We start from the raw sequence: 18,905 nt of genomic DNA, 5'->3' as shown, positions 1-18,905 counted from the left end.
GATAGATGCTTGACTGTATAAAAGTAGTACAATGCTGACAGCCTGAATTTGCCCTAAGATAGCCATGATAACTGTGTATCGGCCTTATGCTGTGTTCTGTGTTAGCTCTGTAATCTCTCTGTTATTCATGTTATTGCATCCTGTAACATGCTGTAATGTGCAAAGTACTGATGCACTGTTATTGCCTTTGTAGCTTTTACCTGATCATCCATCATATCGCATATATCACAATATCATCCACTACTGTTCATTGTTCACCATCTCGATAAATATAGACTTGAGAACCTATACAGTCTGTTTACTGAGGAAGTGGATGAAGGTTTATCTGGATGCTGGAATCCACACAGCATCATACGTGGAGGAAGGCGGAACAGTAAAAACGGAACCACTACCACCCAGACTACACCGCATATGGGTATTACAGCAGCCGCCATACAGCCACAGGAAACAAGAGTTCCCCAGTAAAAATTGACCGCCGTTCGCACACGGTGGTTGAACAGACTGTACGGGACCGCTACCACCCAAACTGCTCCGCATACGGGTATTACAGCAGCCGTCATACAGCCACGGGGAACAAAAGTCCAGGCCCCAGTAAGAACAGATTAGTTGCCTTCAGTGAAACTGATAGCCGGTCGCAGGCTGTAGTTGATCAGACTGCATGGGACCGCTAACACCCACACTGCTCCGCATACGGGTATCACAGCAGCCTCCATACAGCTGCAGAACGATACTGCAGCCCGCCAAGAAGTGTTACGCCATTTCTGCCAAGCGGAAGCTTGCCCGCACAAAGACTAAGTTCCCTCCAAAATAAGCTAAGCGCACAATGTCTCGACGCGATACATCCTCATTCAAAACGAGGTCACAAGCAGGCTCTAACAAGTCTTCAATAAAAGAGCTTGCTGTTGTTGCTCATGCCGAAGCGGCCAAAGCGAGGTTCTCTTTTGTCGAACAAGAGATGTATCTAAAGATGAGACAAGCAGAACATGAAGCAGCAACTGCACGCCTGCAAGTAGAAACTGCACGTTTGCAGGCAGAGTAAGAAGATGAGAATGCGCACTTACAAGCGTCTCTAGAAAGACTTGCGGCAGACAAAGATACAGCTGTAATAGCTAAGGCAGAGTACTTGGAAGCTATGGAGGATCATGGTGATGAGACGCAGCAACGTTCTCGGAACACATCTAGTAATAGCAAGATCCAGCACAGCGCGTCGCAGAGTACGTCCATCAACATTCTGGCATGGATGACAGCCCTGACGTACTACATTGACCAGCCTATGCCGATTACCAGCGATCCAACCCTGAACTTCGCTACTATAGACAAGAGGACACCCAGAATAGAGATGTCGACCACAGCTACTGTTCCACTGAGCAGAAGGTACAGCTCCCGACCCACCTTAAAGAGACACCTCCTTCACTGGAAAGGTACTACACAGACTATCCAAATCCAGGAGCGTCTCACAGGTATGGTGGTACAAACACATATTAGACATGACTATAACACCCCGGCTCATACCAGCACTGACCAAGCCACCATGGACTTTGCAAAGTTCTTTGCCCGCTGAGAACTGGTAGCTAAAGGACTTGTAAAGTTCATTGATAAAGCCGAAAACTATAGATCTTCATGGACCTTTCTAGTAGTGAAAAATTAGATCTCGTAAAGTGACTCGGAAGTGAGTCAGTCAAGCATGCCAAAAGACTAAGAAACATTAATATAAAGTATCCACACATGGGTCTACGTAAAGTGTGGGAAAGATTTGATGAATTTTATGAGTCCTTAGAAGTCATAGAGAATGCTTTATACATAAGAATTGATGATTTCGCTAAGACAGGGCCTAAAGGTTATCAGAAGCTTAGAGAATTGAGTGATTTATTGAAAGAGTTACAGGTTGCCCTGAAGGAAGGTCACTTGCCTGGATTGGACACTGCTAAGGGTGTCAATCCGATAGTACAGAAACTTCCTTACAACTTACAAGAAAAGTGGGTTACACATGGCTCAAGGTAAAAGCAAACTCATAACGTACCATTCCCTCCTTTCACTGTGTTTGTAGAATTTGTCACCCAACAAGCTTGGATCAGAAATGACCCTAGTTTTGACTTTACTCTGTAATGTTCCACTGCCCCGGTGTCAAACCCAGTAAGACACCTGTGGCAGTCCATATTAATTTCTCTTTAGCAGTGGGGACAGGCTTCTGTCTGCAGCTGCTGCTCAGCTGGCACTGGGCAGGCCCACCTGACTCAGGGGCTCCATAGTTGTTGGATGTGCTGCTATTAGCGACACACCACTGGCTGGGGGCCCCTGGAGCAGTATGCCAGCAGGTGTCAGTGCCTGGGCCAACCAGAGAATCCTCCGGTTGGCCAGTCCAACCCTGGACATGGACGTTGTGGCCCCTGCTTGTTTATATAGGACACTGCTGTTCTGTTGTCTGTAAGAATGTTCACGTTTTGCCCTTCTAGTCCAGGTAGGGTTTCTACCAGAGCCAACCTGACTGCTGTTATTTCCTGCAGATTTGAGGACGCTTGTCTCAGATCTAGTGACCACTGTCCCTGACAAGCTGTTCTCCAGGTGTACTCCCCAACCAAAAGGATTCACATCTGTGGTGATAACTGAGGGATTCAAGATTTCCCAAGGAACTCCCTGTAAAAGATTCTCCTGGCATAGCCATCAAACTAAGGACTCCATAGTTGTTTTCAAAATCCTAATTTTCTTGTCTAGGTGTCCCCTGCATATTTTTTATACATACAGAACCTCCCAGTGACGTGTTCTGCAATGACCCCATGGCCATGTAACTGCTGGAATGCACGATGACAGGGACTTAGGATGGACATAGCTCCCCTCAGAAAGATTATTGGATTCCTGATCAGACTGGAAACACTTCCGGTTATTTTGTCTACTTTTCCTTCTGAAAGAAAAGATATCTGATTGCACAAACCCATAAGGATTCCCAGAAAAACTTGTGTCTGTACCGGAATCACCTTTAATTTCGGATCTACCAGCAATCCTTAGGAAGCTAGGACACTGGATACATGTTTTACCGCCTTACTGCAGTTTAACCATGTCTTTCCAACTATCAGGAAGTCGTCTAAATATGCGATGAACAATACATCTCTTTGTCTGATATGGGCTCACATCTCTGCAATTATTTTTGTAAACACTCTTGGAGACATTGACAACCTGACGATAAGAGAGTGAAACTTAAAGTGATGGCAAGTTCCTTAGATATTTACTGCCACCCTTAGAAATTTTTGATGTTTCTGAAGGATAGGTATGTGGTAATATGCATCCTGTAGATCTAATATTTCTATATAGCATTTCGGAAAAAGTTTTACCTTTGTTCCTATCATTTCCATTTTGAAATGTATGACCTTTAAACCGTGATTTATATCTTTTAAGTTCACAATAGTCCTCAATGAGAGGTCTGTTTTTTTTTTCAGAAAAAGAGAGAACTGTAAAATCCTCTCCCCTTTTCTGATTCCAGAATATGAGTAAGAACCTACTTTTGCACCAAGGACTAGACTTCCTGTTGTAAGGCCTGCTGCTCTGCTTTCAAGGACTGTATTTCTGTGACTAAGAATCTTTCTGGAGGCTGGAAGCTGAATTCTGGCTTCAAACCCTGACCTGTGGTATTTAAAATCCATTCTTTATTTCTAACTACTGTAGGCAGGAAGAAATCTTTTTAGCCTTCCACCTGCTTGGGTCCTGTCATCAATATTTTCCAGATCTTTTTGGGGGGGATCAGCAGGAAAGGGGTCATAAATGAAGCTTTTCCCCTTAGCTCTTGGGACCTTCCATCTTGGATCTCTGGTCCTTGTGAACACAAACTGTCTCCTTCCAGAAGACTAAAGGATTTTCGCTGAAAGGAATTAGCGGGGAACCCTTTCCTGGTATCTGTTGTTTTTGACAGGATCTCATCCTGGACTGGTCCGAAGAGGAATTCTCCCTGACATTCAGCACAGTTTACTTTTAGATTAGAGATCCCTGACCAATTTTTTAACCAAAGAGCCATGCAAGAGGAGACAGATAAGGAGCACGAGTGGGCTGTAAGCCTTACTGAATCTGCGGAGGCTTCTGCTAAGAAGTCAGTCACTATTTGAATGGCAGGAAAACTGGCTAAAATCTGATCCCGAAGACATTTATTTTTAATCTCAGAATGCAGATAATCTAATAATACAATTAGAGATCTTGCTGTGCATGTTGATGCAATGTTTGGCTTAAACGCTGCTGTCCTCGACTCCCAGGCCCTCTTTAGGAAACTTTCTGCCATTTTATCCAGGGGATCTTTCAGGTGTCCTATGTCATCACAGGACAAAAATGATTTGTGGGATTCATGTGAAATGGCCGCATCGATTTTGGGGTCTTTTCCAAATACTGACAAACATCATATTCAAAGGGATATTTTCTTTTAACCCCTTTGGAATCAACCCTTTTTTAATCAGGCTTCTTCCACTCCTCCTTTATCAGTGAGAACATGCTTTTTTATGCACTGAAAAGCATTTCTGCTTTCTCACGTTCAACCCCCCAAACATCACATCCTGTATGGTTTTGGGCTCCTTAACTTCATCAATTTTCATTGTGGCCCTAACCGCCTTTACTAATTTATCTGTATCTTCAGCTATCATCTGAGGAGGAGGATGAAGTTGATTAGAATACTTCTAATTCCCCATTTTCGAAGTTCTTGTCAGAACTTGTATCCCCAAATCCATCCTGCTTCTCAGTACGAACAAAAGGAGTCCTAATTTTAAGTCCCTTAAGTGAATTCCTGACCTCTGTTTTAAATATCACTTTCAGGTTCTTCATAAGGATTCTTCTGCCAATCTTTTTACATGCAATGCTGGTACAACCTTAGAATTTGGCTCTACAAAGTGCACAATCTTTATTCTTTGCTTTATTCTGTGCTTTCCTGGGTCTGTCCTGTAACAAAACACATTCAAGGGGAGACAGTATTAGCCCTGAATTCAGAAGGGTATTTGATGTATTCCCCCTAGTAGGCACGGAGGGGCTGCTTTCTCAACAGAATCCCTGGCTTGGCTCGTTTTCCCTTCTACAGGCAAAGGAAAGGTATAGTGCACACATCCCTTATAACACTGCAGGTGCCTCATTCTGAAATATTTTTCAACTCTCTCACATTTGGGACAACCAGGTCCCCTGGAAGGGAAGTCAGACGTTCCAGGTCATGATCTTCCCTCCGCGTATGGGCGTGAATTTCCCCGGAAACCATCACTGCGGCCATGAAGAAAACAAGTGGAGACTTTGCCACATCCTCCAGAGCCAGGCATCACTGGACATCGTCTTAGCTGGGCATTCTGCCAAGAACCTCCACAACTGCTCCAGTCTCCAGAATGCACGACCCAACCGGGAAATAAAGCTATTCCTGAACATCTCTCTCTATGGTGTGGGGATGGGAAAAAGGATATTAATGCTAGAATGTCTCCTGCTTGTAGAGGTTTCAAAGGATCTTTACTTTAAGGTCAATTCTGGCAAAGTGATTTTTGACATGTCATAGGTGCACATGAAAGAAGCAAATAGGTGAAGTTAGATCACCACTGATTTACAGCACCGAAAAAGCTCTACAAATTGCTTCAACACACTTTGTTCTGGTCACTGTCAATGGTCTTTTGCTTAGATTTTCACTCATAAATATCTCTGGGTGGTGTTAAATTACGTCTATTCTGAAAATTCATAGAGGTCACAGACCTCATCCATTCAATTTTCTGACATAGATATGTGACATAAAAAATAGCTTCTGAAGAATTTCCCTCTTAAAGGGAATGTGATATCAGAAATAACTTATTGTTTAAATCAGATTTTTGAGTTAAATGTATATTTTTTTTAAGTCTCTGCCTTGATCCTAATGTCTGTAAATCCTAGATAAAATTGTGTTGGCCAATACCAATTAATCAGATCACTTTATCTTAAAATCTGTTCTAAAAATTTGAAATGTGAATTCTGATTGTCTGCTTGGCTGTGAAGTACTGATTAGATTATTTTGGCCGCCTCTATGTCATGACTCTGTGGGGCCTAGTAATTACAAGAGGTGGCTAAGATGTCTGTGGGGATATAAACATTGCCCTGGTCCGGCTCCCACAGAGTACCAAAGTGGATGCTGGACCAGGGTCCTGCACATTTTTTTGCTCACCTGTAGGACTACAGGCATAATTTTGTAAAATATTCTGACAGTAATGGTGATGATATTCTACAGCACTGATCTATACAGAGTAAGTCAGTAATTAGACAACAACCATTGGCCTCAATGGAATAATACTTATCAATCAACTGCTGTCCTACATTTTAAAGGTTTGTCTAGCCTGTATATAATCAGTAGAGGGCATGGAAGTGTACGTATACAATGAATTACGAGTGTGGAGTGTAAAATATATTGCTGATATTTCTACCTTTTCATCTCCGCTAACCCCTCCAGCTCTTTAGATTTACAGGCTGCTTTCTTTAAAACTTCCTCTGGGACAGCTGCCAGTTTAGCAACATTCAATCCATAACTCCTTGCAGCAATTCCTTGAGTTATCTGATATAAAAATGTGATATACTCGGCCTTATCAGCAACGTCAGTCCCTGTAGAATAAGAAAAAAATCTTTGTAAAAAACAAAAAAAAGATGCTGTACAATTAATAGAAAACAGCCTTATTTAAGAGCACTCCTATGAAGGATATATCCCATGAACACCAAATAGATGACAAATAGAAAATGACCAGCAAACAGGATGCGTATACATTAATCTGAAATAACTTTTTATTTTACTAATGATAATTATATTCTAGGAATTGCAAAGTAATGATTTTTTGTAATGTACTTCATTACCTTCCAAACACCATCACACATGAGGTTTCACTTCACCAGCTTGCGGTGCTGTTTCACATGACCAGCCTGCGGTGCAGTTTCACATGACCAGCTTGGGGTGCTGTTTCACATGACCAGCTTGGGGTGCTGTTTCACATGACCAGCTTGTGGTGCTGTTTCACATGACCAGCCAGCGTTACTGTTTTATATGACCAGCCTGTGGTGCTGTTTCACATGACCAGCCTGCGGTGCTGTTTCACACGATCAGCCTGCGGTGCTGTTTCACACGATCAGCTTGTGGTGCTGTTTCACATGACCAGCCTGCGTTACTGTTTCACATGACCAGCCTGCGGTGTTGTTTCACATGACCAGCCTGCGGTGTTGTTTCACATGACCAGCCTGCGGTGCTGTTTCACATGACCAGCCTGCGTTACTGTTTCACATGACCAGCCTGCGGTGTTGTTTCACATGACCAGCCTGCGGTGCTGTTTTACATGACCAGATTGGAGTGATGTTTTACATGACCAGAATGCGGTGCTTTTTAATATAACCAGCCTGCATTGTTGTTTTACATGATCAGACTGTCTTAGAAGTTCCTTTCAACTGCAGCTCAGCAAAAATCTGTAATTTATTTACAAAGGAGTAGGACATTTCCTTTTCTGAGTATAGGAGTGGAGAGCAAAGAGGTTCAGAGAGGAGACTACCTGTACTTCGTAAACAGAGTGTTGATCTTGGATGAGCTGCAATTTAAACCAGCTTCTAAAAGGCATGAACTGCAAAATAGCACGGCGGCATGGTGTTTGGAAGAGAAGAAAGCAAAATAAGGTAATGAAGTGTAGTACAAAAATTAATAACTTTGCATGGCCTATAAGATAGCTAAATAAAAAATAGTTTGGGTGCCCTTTAATAAAAGATAAAATGGTTAATAAAAAGATCACACAGTCATGTAATATAGGAATAGTTGCACTCACAGGTCTTCAGCTGTGCAAGTGCTTAGAAGATTGCTCAGCTGGCTAAAAACATGAAGCGACATGCACCTATCTTGTTGCTCTTAATGGATCAGCAACGTAAAGGGATTAAGGGGGAGGCAGTGATACACAGTATGTATGAGCAACTTGTGTTTTGGTAGAAAAGCCTTGTCAATGTGTTATATTTAAAATGTATAGCTGGTGGCAACTTTTCCTCGCTATAACAGCTCATGGGTTTCAGCAGAGGCATATTACCGCTACTACCTGATATAGTGCAAACAGTTCCAATTCCAAATATTGGCTGGGTGCACACTGTGGAAATGCAAATCACTCACTTGTCCAGCTCATGCAAATCTTGAATGGAGGAGATGAAAATGGAATAAAAATCTAGTCCTTTATTAGTGCATCATAAAAAACAAGCTGACGCGTTTCAGTCAGCACTGCACTTAGTCATAGAATGTCATATATGACTAAGGGCAGTGCTGCCTGAAACGCGTCAGCTTATATTAATGATGCACTAATAAAGGACAAGATTTTTATTCCATTTTCATCTCCTCCATTCAATATTTGCATGAGCTGGACAAGTGAGTGATTTGCATTTTTGCCTGGGAGTCGGCCATCAGGAACTTGGTGGTGATCCGTGCTCTGCACATGTCTATTGAGAATTGGACTCTAATATGTCTGGTTGGGTGAGCTGATGAAATTCTAGTATTTGCAACACTGTGGAAAGCCTGTATTTATATATATATATATATATATATACTTTTGGTCTGTACTGTGTGTATATATATATATGTATATATATATATATATATATATATATATATATATATACACATATATATATATATACACACACACACACCTTATTTAAAGATTTTTCTGTATGTTCATGACTATGAAAATTGTACATTCACACTGAAGGCATCAAAACTATGAATTAACACATGTGGAATTATATACTTAAAAAAGTGTCAAACAACTGAAATTATGTCTTATATTCTAGGTTCTCCAAAGTAGCCACCTTTTGCTTTGATGACTGCTTTGCACACTCTTGGAATTCTCTTGATGAGCTTCAAGAGGTAGTCGCCGGGAATGGTCTTCCAACAATCTTGAAGGAGTTCCCAGAGATGCTTAACGCTTGTTGGCCCTTTTGCCTTCACTCCGCGGTCCAGCTCACACCAAACCATCTCGATTAGGTTCAGGTCTGGGGACTGTGGAGGCCAGGTCATCACTCTCCTTCTTGGTCAAATAGCCCTTACACAGCCTGGAGGTGTGTTTGGGGTCATTGTCAAGTTGAAAAATAAATGATGGTCCAACTAAATGCAAACCGGATGGAATAGCATGCCACTGCAAGATGCTGTGGTATCCATGCTGGTTCAGTATGCCTTCAATTTTGAATAAATCCCCAAAAGTGTCACCAGAAAAGCACCCCCACACCATCACACCACCTCCTCAATGCTTCACGGTGGGAATCAGGCATGTAGAGTCCATCCGTTCACCTTTTCTGCATCGCACAAAGACACGGTGGTTGGAACCAAAGATCTCAAATTTGGACTCATCAGACCAAAGCACAGATTTCCACTGGTCTAATGTTCATTCCTTGTGTTCTTTAGCCCAAACAAGTCTCTTCTGCTTGTTGCCTGTCCTTAGCAGTGGTTTCCTAGCAGCTATTTTACCATGAAGGCCTGATGCACAAAGTCTCCTCTTAACAGTTGTTGTAAAGATGTGTCTGCTGCTAGAACTCTGTGTGGCATTGACCTGGTCTCTAATCTGAGCTGCTATTATCCTGCAATTTCTGAGGCTGGTGACTCGGATAAACTTATCCTCAGAAGCAGAGGTGACGCTCGGTCTTCCTTTCCTGGGGCGGTCCTCATGTGAGCATGTTTCTTTATAGCGTTTGATGACTTTTCCAACTGCACTTGGGGACACTTTCAAAGTTTTCCCAATTTTTCGGACTGACTGACCTTCATTTCTTAAAGTAATGATGGCCACTCGTTTTTCTTTACTTAGAATTTGTATTATGGCAAGAAAAAAGCAGCTAATAGTCTATTCAGTAGGACTATCCGTTGTGTATCTTATTAACCCCTTTACCCCCAAGGGTGGTTTGCACGTTAATGACCGGGCCAATTTTTACAATTCTGACCACTGTCCCGTTATGAGGTTATAACTCTGGAACGCTTCAACGGATCCCAGTGATTCTGACATTGTTTTCTCGTGACATATTGTACTTCATGATAGTGGTAAAAATTCTTTGATACTACCGATAGTAGCGTTTATTTGTGAAAAAAACGGAAATTTGGCGAAAATTATGAAAATTTCGCAATTTTCCAACTTTTTATGCAATTAAATCACAGAGATATGTCACACAAAATACTTAATAAGTAACAATTCCCACATGTCTACATCAGCACAATTTTGGAACCAAAATTTTTTTTTGTTAGGGAGTTATAAGGGTTAAAAGTTGACCAGCAATTTCTCATTTTTACAACACCATTTTTTTTTTAGGGACCACATCTCATTTGAAGTCATTGTGAGGGGTCTATATGATAGAAAATACCCAAGTGTGACACCATTCTAAAAACTGCACCCCTCAAGGTGCTCAAAACCATATTCTAGAAGTTTATTAACCCTTCTGGTGCTTCACAGGAATTTTTGGAATGTTTAAATAAAAATGAACATTTAACTTTTTTTCACAAAAAATGTACTTCAGCTTCAATTTGTTTTATTTTACCAAGGGTAACAGGAGAAAATGGACCCCAAAAGTTGTTGTACAATTTGTCCTGAGTACACCGATACCCCATATGTGGGGGTAAACCACCTTCATGACAGAGCTCGGAAGCGAAGGAGCGCCATTTGACTTTTCAATGCAAAATTGACTGGAATCGAGATGGGACACCATGTTGCGTTTGGAGAGCCCCTGATGTGCCTAAACATTGAAACTTCCCACAAGTGACACCATTTTGGAAAGTAGACCCCCTAAGGAACTTATCTAGAGGTGTGGTGAGCACTTTGACCCACCAAGAGCTTCACAGAAGTTTATAATGCAGAACCGTAAAAATAAAAAATCATATTGTTTCACAAAAATTATCTTTTCGCCCCCAATTTTTTATTTTCCCAAGGGTAAGAGAAGAAATTGGACCCCAAAAGTTGTTGTACAATTTGTCCTGAGTACGCCGATACCCCATATGTGGGGGTAAACCACTGTTTGGGCGCATGGGAGAGCTCGGAAGGGAAGGAGCGCCGTTTGACTTTTCAATGCAAAATTGACAGGAATTGAGATGGGACGCCATGTTGCGTTTGGAGAGCCCCTGATGTGCCTAAACATTGAAACCCCCCACAAGTGACACCATTTTGGAAAGTAGACCCCCTAAGGAACTTATCTAGATGTGTTTTGAGCGCTTTGACACACCAAGGGCTTCACAGAAGTTTATAATGCAGAGCCGCAAAAAAAAAAATAAAAATTTTTCCCACAAAAATTATTTTTTTAGCCCCCAGTTTTGTATTTTCCCGAGGGTAAGAGGAGAAATTCGACCCCAAAAGTTGTTGTCCAATTTGTCCTGAGTACGCTGATACCCCATATGTGGGGGGAACCACCGTTTGGGCGCATGGGAGGGCTCGGAAGGGAAGGAGTGCCATTTGGAATGCAGACTTAGATGGAATGGTCTGCAGGCGTCACATTGCGTTTGCAGAGCCCCTAATGTACCTAAACAGTAGAAACCCCCCACAAGTGACCCAATATTGGAAACTAGACCCCACAGGGAACTTATCTAGATGTGTTGTGAGAACTTCGAACCCCCAAGTGTTTCACTACAGTTTATAACGCAGAGCCGTGAAAATAAAAAATCTTTTTTTTTCCCCCACAAAAATTATTTTTTAGCCCCCAGTTTTGTATTTTCCCAAGGGTAACAGCAGAAATTGGACCCCAAAAGTTGTTGTCCTGTTTGTCCTGAGTACGCTGATACCCCATATGTTGGGGTAAACCCCTGTTTGGGCACACGGGAGAGCTTGGAAGGGAAGAAGCACTGTTTTACTTTTTCAACGCAGAATTGGCTGGAATTGAGATCGGACGCCATGTCGCTTTTGGAGAGCCCCTGATGTGCCTAAACAGTGGAAACCCCCCAATTATAACTGAAACCCTAATCCAAACACACCCCTAACCCTAATCCCAACAGTAACCCTAACCACACCTCTAACCCTGACACACCCCTAACCCTAATCCCAACCCTATTCCCAACTGTAAATGTAATCTAAACCCTAACCCTAACTTTAGCCCCAACAATAACCTTAGCCCTAACCCTAATGGGAAAATGGAAATAAAAACATTTTTTTAATTTTTCCCTAACTAAGGGGGTGATGAAGGGGGGTTTGATTTACTTTTATAGCGTTTTTTTTAGCGGATTTTTATGATTGGCAGCCGTCACACACTGAAAGACGCTTTTTATTGCAAAAAATATTTTTTGCGTTACCACATTTTGAGAGCTATAATTTTCCCATATTTTGGTCCACAGAGTCATGTGAGGTCTTGTTTTTTGCGGGACGAGTTGACATTTTTATTGGTAACATTTTCGGGCACGTGACATTTTTTGATCGCTTTTTATTCCGATTTTTGTGAGGCAGAATGACCAAAAACCAGCTATTCATTAATTTCTTTTGGGGGAGGCGTTTATACCGTTCTGCGTTTGGTTACATTGATAAAGCAGTTTTATTCTTCGGGTCAGTACGATTAAAGCGACACCTCATTTATATCATTTTTTTATGTTTTTCCGCTTTTATACGATAAAAACTATTTTATTCTCAGGACTATAACTTTTTATTTTTTTGCTGATGATGCTGTATGATGGCTCGTTTTTTGCGGGACAAGATGACGTTTTCAGCGGTACCATGGTTATTTATATCTGTCTTTTTGATCGCGTGTTATTCCACTTTTTGTTCGGCGGTATGATAATAAAGCGTTGTTTTTTGCCTCGTTTTTTTTTCTAAGGCTGGGTTCCCATTGTGTTATGGGTCCGCGTTTAACGGACAGCGTTGCACGGCGAAATTAACGCCGTGCAACGCGTCCGTTAACGCGCCCATTGAAGGCAATGGGAACGCGCTTCACTAGCGCGTGCCATGTTCGGCACGCGCTAGCGACGCGCCGGTGATTCCTGGCGCGCCGCGGACGCTGCTTGCAGCGTCCGAGGCGCGCCCGCGGTCCGTTCCTCGCTCTCGCAGATCGGGGATCTGCGAGAGCGGGGACGTTACCGCGACCCCGACCGCAGCCCATAGAAAACATTGCGTTAGCGCAATCCGCTAGCGCTAAACGGATTGCACTAACGCAATGTGACCCTAGCCTTACGGTGTTTACTGAAGGGGTTAACTAGTGGGCCAGTTTTATAGGTGGGGTCGTAACGGACGTGGCGATACTAAATATGTAGTTTTATTGTTTTTTTTTATTTAGATAAAGAAATTTATTTATGGGAATAATATATACATTTTTTTTCATTATTTAGGAATATTTTTTTTTTTATTTTTTTTATTTTTTTTTTACACATTTGGAATTTTTTTTAAAAACTTTTTTACTTTGTCCCAGGGGGGGACATCACAGATCGGTGATCTGACAGTTTGCACAGCACTCTGTCAGATCACCGATCTGACTTACAGCACTGCAGGCTTCACAGTGCCTGCTCTGAGCAGGCTCTGTGAAGCCGCCTCCCTCCCTGCAGGACCCGGATGCCGCGGCCATCTTGGATCCGGGCCTGCTACAGGGAGGGAGGTAGGGAGACCCTCGCAGCAACGCGATCACATCGCTTTGCTGCGGGGGGCTCAGGGAAGCCCGCAGGGAGCCCCCTCCCTGCGCGATGCTTCCCTGTACCGCCGGCACATCGAAATCATGTTTGATCGCGGTGTGCCAGGGGTTAATGTGCCGGGAGCGGTCCGTGACCGCTCCTGGCACATAGTGCCGGATGTCAGCTGCGATCCCGTATGACGTACTATCCCGTCGGTGGTCATAGGGGCCCACCCCACCTCGACGGGATAGTACGTCTAATGTCAGAAAGGGGTTAAACCTGACAGGGCACACCTGTGAAGTGAAAACCATTTCCGGTGACTACCTCTTGAAGCTCATCAAGAGAATGCCAAGAGTGTGCAAAGCAGTCATCAATGACAAAGGTGGCTACTTTGAAGAACCTAGAATATAAGACATATTTTCAGTTGTTTCACACTTTTTTGTTAAGCATATAATTCCACATGTGTTAATTCATAGTTTTGATGCCTTCAGTGTGAATTAAAAATTTTCATAGTCAAGAAAATGCAGAAAAGTCTTCAAATGAGAAGGTGTGCCCAAACTTTTGGTCTGTACTATATACATATAAGTATGATATATATATATATATATATATATATATAATCAAATTCATAGAATTGTAAAGTTAGCTTTGTACTGCTGGGAGAGCATTGTACTCCACTCAAATGGAGTCAGACATCCCCCATTCTGGCAATCAATGGGCATCTCAGCAGTTGGTGCACCATGGATGGCTGGTAAAGTCTTGAGGTATGACCACCTCACGTTTTGGCCACACATTCTATTTGAACCTGTGAAAAAAGAGCTTTGGATGTTCACTCAAATGAAACATTGATTTTAATTGCCAAATGGAGTACAAAACACGCAACATTTGACCATGGAAACTATAGTGTAGTCTATTGCACTTTTGTTTCAGACTTAAAAATCGAAAAAAAAATTGAAAAGAAATCCAAAGTTGCATGCTTCTGACTCCATTTAATAGTGTATAAGTGTATGGATCCAATGGGGTCTGAAAACGATTTTTTAGGGGTTCAGAAGGAATCACAAATGTGTGACAGAAACGTGGTGTAAACCTGGACCTACTAGAAAGGGTAAAACAAAGTGATGGAAAAATCACTGGTTAAATCAAGATTAAATGGAGTGAAAATTGGTCATCATACCATGTACATTGCTTTGTGCTGCATCGATAAAGAAAGCCATATGGTAGTTTCCAACAGAAGTAGGATAGCAGGTTTCCAATTCACACAAAGGAGGGTAATGTGTGACAAACAGTGTTAATGATGTAACCTGAGGGCAGAACATGAATAAAAACATTGTGAAATTAGTACAAAATAGATGGCACAGATAACGAGCAAACATTCCTATAAATCAGTTACATTAACAATTTCTGTTGAATGTGCATTAAACTGACATATACCGGTACCTGCTTATGGGATGGCGTCAGGAGACTCTGGTGACAAATATATGGCGAGTGGGGCTCTATGGATGTGTTTGGTGTCTGCGGATGGGGCAGGGGGTTTTAATGTGTACATCAAAAGGACACTACAAATGTAGTGCATCCATATGCTGAATAGATACGCCCTGCTCTAATAACGGAGCTTTTATACTATTAAGCCTCCGCCTATTGGAACATCTGTGGCTGCCTGGTATAACACAGAATGCTAGTAATGGCTGCACCACAGCAACTTCTGACAGTTCTATCTATGACAAATATTCTCGAGAAATTAGGAATCAAATCAATTTTCTACAACACAGTTATCTGGTACAAAAAAGATCAAGTGACAATCAAACCCTTCACAGGTAGAAAACGCATTCTGTAACCCAGACCTGGACAAAGTGCGTCCCGCGGGCGACATCTGGCTCTGGCTGTTCCAGGCCAGCGCACGGACCATGACAGCCGAAGGGCTGAAAACACTGACCCACGGGCAGCACCATGTTGCCGCCCTCCTTCAGCCATGCATCCCGATTTCACCACTATCTGCATCAGAAGGATACAGAAAGTGTTTAATAAAATAGTATATAAGGGGAGTAGACCTGTGTGTGGGGTCATAATGTGTATGGGGAGGCTATGTGGGGGCTCATGCTGTATATAGGGGACTGGGTGTGGTCTCAAGCCATATATAGGGAGTCTCTGTGTGTATTTGTGTGTTCTCATGTTGTATAGAGAAACTCCCTCCTGTTTATAGAGGCCTGTGTGTTAGCTCATGCTGTATATGGGGGTCCCCTACTGTATATAAGGGTGCTGTGTGTGGGCTCAAACTGTATATGGGGCTCACGCTGTATATAGGTTTTTGTGTGTGGGATCATAGTGTATATGGAGGGGGCTCATGCTGCATATAGGGGACTGAGTGGTCCCATGCTGTATATAGTGAGGCTATGTGTGTCCTCATGCTGTATATAGGGGGCTTATACTGTGTATAGGGAGGCTGAGTGTGGGCTCAAACTGTATATAGGGGCATGTAATATATATAGAGAAGGCGGTTTGTGGGATTATAGTGTATATGGAGGGGGCTCATGCTATATGTAGGGAGGCTGTGTGTGGGGGATTATACTGAATACTAGATGGTGGCCCGATTCTAACGCATCGGGTATTCTAGAATATGTATGTATGTATGTATGTATGTATGTGTGTGTGTGTATATATATATATATATATATATATATATATATATATATATATATCAGCCACATAGCATACAGCAGAGGCCACGTAACACAGACAGCCACGTAGTATATAGGAGCTATGTAGTATATAACACAGCCACATAGTATATAACACAGCCCACGCGGTATACAACACTGAGCACGTAGTATATAACACTGCCCACGTAGTATATAACACTGACCACGTAGTATATAACACTGCCACGTAGTATATAACACTGCCACGTAGTATATAACACAGCCCACGTAGTATATAACACAGCCCACGTAGTATATAACACTGCCCAAGTAGTATATAACACTGCACACATAGTATATAACACTGCCCACCTAGTATATAACATTGTCAAGTAGTATATAACACAGCCCATGTAGTATATAACGCTGCCACGTAGTATATAACACTGCCACGTAGTATATAACACTGCCACGTAGTATATAACACTGCCCACGTAGTATATAACACTGCCCACGTAGTATATAACACTGCCCACGTAGTATATAACACTGCGCACGTAGTATATAACACTGCCCACGTAGTATATAACACTGCCCACGTAGTATATAACACTGACCACGTAGTATATAACACTGCCACGTAGTATATAACACTGCCACGTAGTATATAACACTGCCACGTAGTATATAACACTGCCCACGTAGTATATAACACTGCCCACGTAGTATATAACACTGCGCACATAGTATATAACACTGCCCACGTAGTATATAACACAGCCCATGTAGTATATAACGCTGTCACGTAGTATATAACACACCCACGTAGTATATAACACAGCCCACGTAGTATATAACACTGCCCACGTAGTATATAACACTGCCCACGTAGTATATAACACTGCCCACGTAGTATATAACACAGCTCACGTAGTATATAACACATCCACGTAGTATATAACAATGCCATGTAATATATAAAACAAGTTGTATATAACACAGCCCACGTAGTATATAACACTGCCACGTAGTATATAACACTGCGCACGTAGTATATAACACTGCTCACATAGTATATAACACAGCTCACGTAGTATATAACACATCCACGTAGTATATAACAATGCCATGTAATATATAAAACAAGTTGTATATAACACAGCCCACGTAGTATATAACACTGCCACGTAGTATATAACACTGCCCACGTAGTATATAACACATCCACGCAGTATATAACAATGCCATGTAATATATAAAACAAGTTGTATATAACACAGCCCACGTAGTATATAACACTGCCACGTAGTATATAACACTGCGCACGTAGTATATAACACTGCTCACATAGTATATAACACAGCTCACGTAGTATATAACACATCCACGTAGTATATAACAATGCCATGTAATATATAAAACAAGTTGTATATAACACAGCCCACGTAGTATATAACACTGCCACGTAGTATATAACACTGCCCACGTAGTATATAACACAGCTCACGTAGTATATAACACATCCACGCAGTATATAACAATGCCATGTAATATATAAAACAAGTTGTATATAACAGCCCACGTAGTATATAACACTGCCCACGTAGTATATAACACTGCCCACGTAGTATATAACACTGCCCACGTAGTATATAACACTGTCACGTAGTATATAACACAGCCCATGTAGTATATAACGCTGCCACGTAGTATATAACACACCCACGTAGTATATAACACAGCCCACGTAGTATATAACACTGCCCACGTAGTATATAACACTGCCCACGTAGTATATAACACTGCCCACGTAGTATATAACACTGCCCACATAGTATATAACACTGCCCACGTAGTATATAACACTGCCACGTAGTATATAACACTGCCCACGTAGTATATAACACTGCCCACGTAGTATATAACACAGCTCACGTAGTATATAACACATCCACGTAGTATATAACAATGCCATGTAATATATAAAACAAGTTGTATATAACACAGCCCACGTAGTATATAACACTGCCACGTAGTATATAACACAGCCCACATAGTATATAACACAGTCCACGTAGTATATAACACAGTCCACGTAGTATATAAAACTGCCACGTAGTATATAACATAACCCACGTAGTATATAACACTGCACACGTAGTATATAACACAGCTCACGTAGTATATAACATATACACGTAGTATATAACACATCCCACGTAGTATATAACACTGCCACGTAGTATATAACACTGCCACATAGTATACAACACTGCCACATAGTATATAACACAGCCCACGTTGTATATAACACAGCCCATGTAATATACAGCATAGCACAGCCCATGCAGTATATAACACAACCCACGCAGTATATAACACTGCCCACGTAGTATATAGCAGCCTCGCAGTATATAACACAGCCCAAGTACTATATAGCACTGTTAAAAAAAGAATGAAAATAAAAAATAATTATAAACTCACCCTCCGACATCCAGCGAAGCTGTCCCTATGCGCGCGATGCGGCCGGCAGCTTCCGTTCCCAGTGATGCATAGCGAAATTACCCAGATAACTTAGCGGTCTCACGAGACCGCTACGTCATCATCTCACGAGACAGCAATGCAAGGCCCGGAGCATCGCGATAAGCTGGAAAGGCGACGGAAGGTGTTGTGGGTTCTGTTTTTGGGCTCCCTCTGGTGGTTACTGATGGTACTGGGTGACTTGTGTTCTCTGCGGTCTCTGG

General features: G+C 42.0%; 1 protein-coding gene and 1 long non-coding RNA gene across 3 annotated transcripts in view; one reads left to right on the top strand and one right to left on the bottom strand.

Moving 5' to 3' along the window:
• Positions 1–18,905, bottom strand: part of MSH3 (mutS homolog 3) — a 289,806-nt gene that overhangs the window by 6,202 nt on the left and 264,699 nt on the right. The window contains exons 22-24 of one of the 2 annotated variants that reach the window (XM_069751007.1): positions 14,700–14,826; positions 6,390–6,564; positions 4,762–4,908 (exon numbers count right to left, since the gene is read on the bottom strand). In XM_069751007.1, the coding sequence (XP_069607108.1) occupies positions 4,791–4,908; positions 6,390–6,564; positions 14,700–14,826 (420 nt within the window). In that variant the 3' untranslated portion in view covers positions 4,762–4,790. The remainder of the gene's footprint in view (positions 1–4,761; positions 4,909–6,389; positions 6,565–14,699; positions 14,827–18,905) is intronic. The other variant, XM_069751017.1, reaches the window with a different exon arrangement.
• Positions 1–18,905, top strand: part of LOC138664380 (uncharacterized) — a 314,860-nt gene that overhangs the window by 95,469 nt on the left and 200,486 nt on the right. The window lies entirely within an intron of this gene.

This window comes from Ranitomeya imitator, chromosome 1 (assembly GCF_032444005.1).
Source record: "Ranitomeya imitator isolate aRanImi1 chromosome 1, aRanImi1.pri, whole genome shotgun sequence".
Taxonomy (NCBI): domain Eukaryota; kingdom Metazoa; phylum Chordata; class Amphibia; order Anura; family Dendrobatidae; genus Ranitomeya; species Ranitomeya imitator.
The sequence above is the reverse complement of the archived record's forward strand: the minus strand, read 5'-3'. Positions and strand labels throughout refer to the sequence as shown.